The sequence below is a fragment of the Chenopodium quinoa genome, unplaced genomic scaffold (genome assembly GCF_001683475.1).
Source record: "Chenopodium quinoa cultivar QQ74 unplaced genomic scaffold, ASM168347v1, whole genome shotgun sequence".
NCBI lineage: Eukaryota > Viridiplantae > Streptophyta > Magnoliopsida > Caryophyllales > Amaranthaceae > Chenopodium > Chenopodium quinoa.
In genome coordinates this window covers 181,205-190,765 of record NW_018743381.1, presented here as the reverse complement: position 1 = coordinate 190,765, position 9,561 = coordinate 181,205, and the positions used below count along the sequence as shown (strand labels likewise).

Below are 9,561 nucleotides of genomic sequence, written 5' to 3'. Positions count from 1 at the left end.
TGGAAGGGCTAATGAGTCTGGCAAACTAACTCCCAACTGGGAAGGACCCTACCGAATCTGTGAAGAGGTCAGGGACGGTACCTACCGTCTGGAAACACCAGACGGCCAACCGTTGCCTCGAACTTGGAATGTAGATAATCTTAAGAAATATTTCTTTTGAATGATGTAAATAGTCAAGGGCTACTTAATAAAAGTTTGCATACTTGATATTCAATTTTGTACTAAGAGGGGCACGCCTACTAACAAACAGTCGGCTACTCTCCATACTCAGTTTTCATTTTTACTTAAGAGGGGCATGCCTACTGACAAACAGTCGGCTACTCTCCATGTTTAATTTTTATTCTTAAAAAAAAAAAATAAAAAAAATTTGCCTAAGGTTATTAAACCCGGCAGCATAGTCAGTAACCAATTGAAGACCGTCTCCCTTCAGGGATTACCTCCACTTATTTGTGTGACAGTAAGAGAGGCGGCATGAATAGTAGCCGGCCCCCTATACAATGAAGTCTCGTAGCTATGAAAGCAGCCGACTCTCATTAATAACACCATCCATCATTTATGGAAGGGAATTAGGTGATCCATCTGCTCTAACACTTGAAATGATTTCAATACTTGATACTGATTCAGAGGGGCAGGCCGCCTATACATTTACAGTCGCCTACTCTCCATTGAGTATTTCACTTTATCATCAGAGGGGCATGCCGTCTGTACCTTTACAGTCGGCTACTCTCCATTGAGTATTTTACTCTATCATCAGAGGGGCATGCCGCCTGTACCTTTACAGTCGGCTACTCTCCATTGAATATTTTACTCTGTCACCATAGGGGCATGTCGTCTGGACATACAGTCGATTCCAAGACAGACAACCACCCTCCTTACTTAGCTAAAAATGATGGTGGCCTGGCCGACCCTGTGCCTAAATTGGCAGCTGCCCTCCTCTTACTTAGCATCTGCGTCCACCAAAGGACTAACCAAGGCCACATGCCGAATGATCAGACCAGGCGCCAAGCCAACTGATCCAATCTTCCAAACTAATACGACCTGTCCCAACATCATAGCAGGCGTCCGGCGGCATCCCTCCGGATGAAATTCGTCGCAGAGAGCAGCTCCCTTTTGGGTGGAACATTGCTCTATAAACTAATTACACAGCACCTATACGACTGTCCCCAAGGGCAACCACGTAGCCGTTTTTGAGACAAGGATAACTCTATCACTAACCAAACCAGTGGTAGCAGTTGACATCTGAGTCAGATGAACGCCTGTATTACTTGGGATAAATGCAGGGGGTACCTCTTGAGTTAATAGCCAACAAACATTGGCGAATCAAAAGGTTCAGCCGGCCTCCGCCGCCTGGTACCTTTACTACTCAAGCATGAGTGACGGCGACTGAGTAACACCAAAGTTAACTCATAGTCACTCTCTCAAACTTAGTATGGAGCCTAAAAGGTATGAGTCGTCCGCCTGTTTTTAGCAAACAGGGGCTCTCAACCACTACTCCTGCTAGGTTAACAACCTATGAGTTAAAAGCCAACAAACATTGGCGAATAAAGGGGAACAACCGGTACCCACCGCTTGATACCTCTACTACTCAGTTACTTGGCGACTAGGTAACAATCATGTTTACTTGGTCACTCCTTAAAAATTTAGTATGAAACTAAAAAGGTGTTCATACAACACCTGTTCACACTAGATTAAATATGGCGGGGAACAGTCGGCCTAGACGGCCTAAAGTCTCTAGCCTAAAAACATGACAAGTAGGAAACCACTTTCCTACTTGGTTAATTTTACAAATGACAGGACCGCCTGCCTAAAGGGGATCCAGTCTTTAAAATGGTTCGAATACCGATTGGATAAATGGCCGACTGATCGTCTAGCCTGGAAACAGACAACCAGTCGTCCAGGGGCATAGGCGGCGTGACTAACTATCCGTACCTGTCTGCAACTATCGGCCATGTAAAACAGTCGGTATAGTGTACAATTGGATATCAGAATATTCAATACTTAAACAAATTTGAAGCAAAACAAAAATATTCATTAAAAGGAAGCCGGTTATTAAAGACCGGAAAAATATTCAGAGCCCCGGCCCCCTGGCCGGGTAAATACAAACAAACGGCACGCAGGCCGGGGAAAGAAGACATAAAGCTTATGAAGGGGGCAGATCTTCAATATTAGCAGCTGCCGCCTGGTCAGCACTCTTTTTGCTGGACTCGGCTTCAGCTGCATCCTTCTTCGATGCATTACCCCCAAGCGGCACAAGCGCCACTACCGGCTGCTCCTCCTCCTCCAACGCCTCTTCCTCAGCAGCCGTCAGGATCTCTTGATTATATCTATCAGAACACTAGCGGTACGTTTTTTCCCAGGAGGCAAAGTCGGCATTAGGGAAGAGGCGGCCCCAAGTCATGCGCTGGATTTGAGCAGAGTCTTCCATCATCTCCCGGACCAGCTCTTTCTTTTCTTGCTCGGCCTTTTCCGAGAGCTCCTGAGTAAGACTCTTCTCCTGGGTCACCAGGCGTTCCTTTACGCTCGCCAAGGATTTCTCCAAGGTTTCGTATGAGGACATCTTTTGGCGAAGAGGTCTCAGCTCGGTCTTGAGGTTGTTGATGGTCGCCTCCAGCTCGCTATTCCTCTTCTGGGCCGCCTCTAACTGAGCCCGGATAGCGGCGGTAGCCTGCGCCTGATAATAAAGAATATCAATTGTCAGAACTTCATTTTGGGCAATTTGAAACATTGCCTTATCACAGTCAGAGGCGGCCATAGCTTTTGCAGCCTTTACCTCTTTGTTCTTCCGGTCAAGCGCCTTGCGAAGGCCGTTCACTCGGAGCAGGGCCTAAGTAAAAAGGGGAACAGGCGTCATTTTCCAAACAAAAAAGAAAACAGGCGTCCTGGAATTCAAATACTCAAAAATATGCTAAGTATACCTCAGCAAGGACCCCTGCAATCCCGTCTAGGTCAAGGGTGCCGACACCCCTGACCGCCTCCCTTTCAGCTGGAGGTACGACCTTGATCATAGACTTGGCCACTTCGACCAAGTCAGGCTCCTGAGGGCCGGATGCATCAAGCATAAACAAACGGATTAGACCTAGTAAAGGAGGGAGCAAGTCTAAAATTTACAAGGACAATTTCATACTTCTAGGTGGCCCAGCTGGAGTTTTAGAAGAAGTGGCCGGCTGTTTCTCAGCCGCCGCATGTTTCCTGGCAGAACCAGGAGAGCTCGCAACAGTCGTCCTCCGGGCCTTGGGTTCCGACTGTTGGGAAGAAGAAGCTCTTGGAGCGCCCGTCTAAAAAAGAAGAAAAGAGTCAGTATATGCATAAACACAACTCCAAAAAGAGGGTGAAAGGTTCGAAGCCCACCAAGGGTGCCCCCTTGTTGGGGGAGTCGGTTGAAGACTGTTGCATGATGGAGGCCCGCAACATGGCCGCCGCAGTCTTGGAGGTGGTAATTTTGCTCATGGCGTCCGCTGCAAAAACAAATAGCAAAGTTAATAAAAGTCATAACAAGAAATGCACGGAACAACAGAGTATTCGACAGGCCGGCTACCTCTTGAGCACCGACTGCTGAGGCCACAGGCGGCCAAAAAGTACTCGTCGTAGAGCCATTTGAAGCTCGGGACGCAGTGCAGGGGTACTTGCTCTCGTACCCCTGAAGTAGAGTTCACCTTCGACTCTACTTTGAAGAGTCCTTTATCTAAGATCTCTTTCTTAGCCTTGGGGGGAACAGGCGGCATGCTGCGGCCGCCTGCAAGAAGGGGCGGGTTCCTGTTCCACCTGTTGAAGCGCTTGTTCAGCTCTGTGTCTGAACTCTCAATGATAAGGAAGGTGCTCCGCCAGTCCTTCCATTTGTTTGCTTTACCTCTCGTCATGAGGTAGCCCCTGTGGCTCGTCAATTGATACCAGCCGGTACCGCCTGCCTTAGGGGTCCGGCTGAGGTAGTTCATGTGGGCGAAAGCCTCGAAGTTCGGCTCCACCCCGTGCAGTTCGCACCCGGCCACATAGCCGAGTACGTTGACCCAGGAGTTCGGGGCTAACTGCCATAACCCCAACTCATACCCATCCAAGATCCGCTGAACAACCGGATGTAGTGGGAAGCGCAGCCCAGCCTTGATGGCCGCCTCGTAGCAGCCAAAGCAGGCGCCATCATAACTGGTACCAGCCGGCCAGACGACTGTTTCTTCTGGATCCGGCACAAACACTAAAAAGCCGGGGCCCATTGTGTGGTTTGCGATAAAGCTCTCCACTTTCTCTTGCATGGCCGTGATCCGGCCCCGAGGTACCGTGCAGTAGTAGGGGGTATTTTGCTCTCGGTGAGAGGCGGATGGCTCCGCCCAATCGTCTTGTAGGCGACTGTTTTTCTCTTCTGTGTCTAGAGAAGCATGGCCAGAAGAGCTAGACTCGGAATCGTCCTCTGACGAGTCCGAAGAGGACGACTCCTCCCCTCTCCCGGAGGGGCCCGCCTTCTCTCCTTTAAAAGGAGCAGGAGAGAATATAGAATTGTCAACTGTAAAATGGGAAGGGGTCACTTTGACTCCTCCCTCAGAACTGCCGGATTTCAAGCCCCTTTGTTTCACTTCCACATCTGGCGCCTGGTCAGATGTTTCACTAATCGGCACCCTGTGGGAGGAGCCGTCTGAGTTTGAGATCCTGACAGTCTTTTTTGTTCTGGCCATCATGCTCTGCATAGACACAGATACAGTCGGACTTTGTATAAAGGGCAAAGATGGGTCCAGAAAAGGGCAGGCGACACTCCTAGTCCTAGATTCAGCCGTCCCCGGTGACCGGTTGATCACTAACCTAGGTCGTGTCGTGTGCTTCCGTGGTGCCATTTCAAAAAAGAATAAAGTAAAGAGAAAATTAAGAGTAAGAGAACCGACGGTTACCTGAACGAGTGACGATTGATGAAGTTCTGAAAATCCTTTGCAGTCGGCTTGTCAGAGCAGGCGGTAGGCAGAAAGGGTCCAAAATGTCAGAGCAAGTTCAGGGGTCCGAATGTTCTCTCACAAAGTTTTCAAGTGTGAAAATGACCGAAGTCAACACTCCTTTATATAGGCGAAGTGAGAAGGCGAAGGGTCACTTCCAGAATTCAAAATTTTGGCGGGAGAATCTCTCGGCCTCTCGCCGAGTGACACCTGTAGCAGGTCGTCGCCTGTTACAGGGCGACACCTGTCACAGGTAACACGTGACCAGTCACGTGCCACCTGTGAGGGGCAAATGATTAGGGGATTTTTCTCCCACCAATCGGAATGCGCCACGTGGGCCAATCAGGTCCTGCCAAGTGTCCCCCAGTAGGACCTCTCAGGGCTTGCCACGTGGCACACGCTTATTCGTCCACCCTGGACTTATTATGTCATGACATGTGGCATACTCCATGCCTAATGGAGAAGCCGGTCACCTAGGCCCAACTTCCGAGGGAAGCCCAATCAGCCCAAGGTTAACCTAAACCTAGATTGGTACGTTTCCCGAGGTTATAAATACCTCCCTTAATCCTCCTTAAGGGAGAGGACGCATATTACACACATTAAACACTCTCACCTAGAGAGACCCAATCACTTTAATTTCCGCATTAATTACTCCTTAATCAAGTACTAACTTGACCGTCGGAGGCGGATCTCCAATCATCCGGAGCATCCGTTTGTTTTGCAGGTACAGGCGTCCGGTTCCAGTCTCGGAATTGTAACTCTCCCGCAGGACATCAGAAAACCCCGAAACATATACTACAACCAAATAGTACATAAATAATTCATCTTACAAACTAAAAGTACTACAAATAATATATTACAATCACATAGTACAATAAACTATTACAATTGTTCACGACGAGTTTTCATATTTTGATATCGATCAATAATGTGATCTATTTTAACATTCGAAAACAAATCACTTTCTAGAAAAGTAATCAAACAATCATTCAACATTTGATCTCCCATGCTATTACGCAATTTATCTTTCACGATCGTCATACCAGAAAACACTCTTTCAACACTTGCCGTTGCAATGGGGAGAACCAACACCAACTTCAAAAGCAAGTATACTCTACTATGAGTTTCGGACAATCCCGTCTCAACGAGTTTCTTTGACAATTCACTACGACTCTTCAAATTCCAAAACCTTTCATCATCTCGATCTAACGGCCACAAAGTAATTTTGAAGTGTGTGTTCAAAGTAAATCAATTCCGAGCTTGAAAATTCATTTGGATAGAATGTTGCTAGCTTGGTCAATTTAACTTTGTTAAAAGAAGAGAACTGATTAACTGGACTAAAACAAGACATACACACAAGAAGTTCTTTACTTATCTCGGGAAATCGATTTTCAAGCTCTTGTAACTTAAGATCAATGACAATAAAAGAAACACCTCAACTCAAAAATGATGAAGATTTGACACTCCCGGACGCTTACCTCTAAACATCCTTCTCCCGGGAACAACATATGTCGCATTCATATCTGGAACCTCAATCTCATATTTGGTTGTGAAAGACAAGATCTTTTCCATAAAGGAATCCCATCTTTCATCTCTCAACTCTTGCAAATTAGCCTTGGTTACGTTAACCATGGCCATTGCATTAACAATATCTTGATCATGTTTTTGTAAAGCCACATTCAACTCATTTGTAATTGCAAATATAGTAACCATTAAGTGAGCCACAAACACAAAATCAAAAGTCATTAACCAACCAATAATACTTTGTGCTTTGTTAAAATAATATGCCATAGATTTTGCTTCGGCAGCTTTAGCAATGTCATCAAGTGAGCCAAGGATTGAAGGAAATATATCAAGAACATTTACAAGTGTTTTAAAGTGGGAACCCCAACGGGTGTCACAAGGTCTTCCTAACCCCCGTTCTTGATTTAAACCCGAACCCGTTTCAAGTTCACCTAGGGATAATGCATCAACAACTGCTTGAGCTTGTTTTTCACAAAGAAATTCTTTCCTCTTTGGTGAGCAACCCAAAAAATTCAAGAGAGGAGCAAGCATGTCACTAAAGAGCCAAGCACAATCAGGATTCTTTCTAGCAAGTGCAACTTGAGTCAACTGAAGTTGGTGAGCAAAGCAATGAACAAAGTATGCTTGTTTACATTCTTTCTCTATTAAGGTTCTAAGGCCATTAATTGAACCTTGCATATTACTAGCCCCATCATAACCCTAACCCCTTACTTGAGAGAAAGACAAAGAATGTTGAATTAATAATGACTCAATAGCAGCCTTAAGAGTTAAAGAAGTTGTATCCCCAACATGCACAATACCAAGTAAACGTTCACACACTTCTCCTTTTTTATTTACATATCTCAAACAAAGAGCCATTTGTTCCTTATCATAAATATCAGCCGACTCATCAGCAAGAATAGCAAAAAAACCACCATTAAGATCTTCAAGTGTTGCTTTAGTAGTTTCTTTTGCACATGCATTTATGATGTCTTTTTGAACAACCGGAGAAGTAAGTTGACAATTACCAGGAGCATTTTTCAAACAAACTTTTGAATAATCAGGATGTAGTTCTGAAACAAGAGTCAAAAGTCTGAGAAAATTACCTCTGTTTGAAGAAGTTTCTTTTTCATCGTGAGCTCGAAAAGGCAATGCTCCAACTAAAAGCCATTGTACAGAAATAATTGATGCTTCCAATCGCTTCCTATAGTTACTCATAGACTCCTTGCTTTGTTTTGAAAATGCAGTGGTGATGCTTGACTTTTGTTTCTTGAACAAATCTATAGCTAACACGGCATTGTTGTGAGCACTCATGTGCTTACCAACATGAGCTTTTAGTATGTCTAATCTATTCCAAGATCGAAAACCATCAGTAACAAATGCATCACCTCCAAATGCATTTTCATCCTTGAATAAGTAACAAATGAAACAATAGGCAGCATCCTTTTCCACACTATATTCAGCCAAGAACCCCAAGTTTCAAACCACTTCACACAAAATCGACGTTTTTTAGGGGCAGTGAGTCTTTGAGGAAATACATGGTTTTTAGGTTGGCATGGCCCTTTTTGAATGTAAGTTATCCTCACTAAGTCTCTATCATCAGGATGGAAATCACTCATCTTTTTTCTCAATCCCGGGTCGTGAGGAAGATTGGCAAGATCATTTTCACTTAATCTAACACCATCTCCCGAAGCATTAAGAGGACTAGAGTGTTCCACTTCATTTTGAGGGGAGTTGTGAGTGGAATTTTGAGGGGAGTTGTGAGTGGAATTATGAGGTGATCTTTGAGGGGAAATTTGAGGTGAACTGTGTGTGGGAGAGGTATGTTGTTCACTAGTATGATGTGGAGTGGAAATTTGTTCATTTGGAGAAGAATTTTGTTGACTAGGAGGATGAGGATTACATTTAGCAAAGAAACTAGCGATATTCTGCATTTTATTTGGAGTACGTTTCCGCTTCATTCTGAAAATCATTTAAGCAAATAAGCAATTACGAAAAAAAATCAGCAATTCATTTATACAATCATATATACACATTACACAATTTCAATTCATTTGAATACACATAATACATTCAAATATCAATCAAATCTGAATCAAATGACCACCTAATCAACAATTCTGCATTTCAACACCACAAATTATCCACACCACAAATCCACAATGAACAACATTACAAGATTTACAACAAGCAACAAGGCCAACAACCTGTCATTTTGACAATTTCAATTTTCAAATTTTCAAGAGATCAAGACTATGAAATTATAATTTATAAATGACTGAAAATCTGAAATTATAATTAATTAAGTTATTAACACAAAAATGAACAACAAATCAACAATTCAGTTCAATTTAATCAATCAAATGACTAAAATTATACAAATTTATAATTAACAAAACAAATTAAAAGGTGTAAATTAGTAAATACCTTGCTGCTTCACTGCTTGCTGGCGCCTGCCTTCAAAGTTCAAATCCTTCAATCGGTGATTCGGTGGTCCGTGCTAGACAGACGGCTGCTCGCCATGCTCGGTGGTGTTACTGGCGTAGATCTGAGATTCCGAGGGGTGAGGGCGCCGTCCAGTCGGGCAGTCGGCCGAGTCGGGCCTTAGGGATGAACGACGAACCACGATTCCACCGTTTTGTTGTTTGAACGACGAAGGGGACGAACGGATGAACGTGTGAAGACTGAAGGTAGGCTGCTCAGGCGTGGTTGGCTGCTCCGGCGAACTAGTAGCGGCGAATGCGAGATTGCGAGAGAGGGATTTAGGGCTGTGAGGTTTCCGTTCTTTCTTTCACGCGTTTTGGGCCTTTGTGCTTTGTCGTTCAGCCGTTCTTTCTTGTTTTTTTGTTTTTTCTTGTTTTTTTTTTATTTTTTTTTGGCACTGCTGAGTCACGTGACCCAGTGTACACACGTGTAGGTCCGCCACTGAGTATAATTATTAAAAATAAGGTAATAAAGAGAATATATTTTAAATTATGGTGATCACAAATAAACATGAAAAGCTTGAAATAAATAGGTCGAAGATAAGGAACGAACTTTTTACATTACTTACATACTCATAAAATTACACTCCGTAATTGAAGATATAATCTACATAAAAATAGCCATGCATGCATCTCATTTTACTTTCTTTTATATCTTCATGCTA

At 44.1% G+C, this 9,561-nt stretch overlaps 1 protein-coding gene across 1 annotated transcript; it reads right to left on the bottom strand.

Annotated features, from left to right (window-relative positions):
• Positions 1-5,792: 5,792 nt before the first annotated feature.
• On the bottom strand, positions 5,793-8,347 carry LOC110738189 (zinc finger MYM-type protein 1-like). The gene is made up of 4 exons (XM_021918563.1): positions 7,952-8,347; positions 7,146-7,820; positions 6,389-7,022; positions 5,793-6,115 (listed from the first exon to the last, which is right to left on the bottom strand). The coding sequence occupies exons 1-4, from the start codon at positions 8,345-8,347 to the stop codon at positions 5,793-5,795; spliced, it is 2,028 nt and encodes a 675-aa protein (XP_021774255.1).
• Between the last annotated feature and the right edge of the window lie 1,214 nt (positions 8,348-9,561).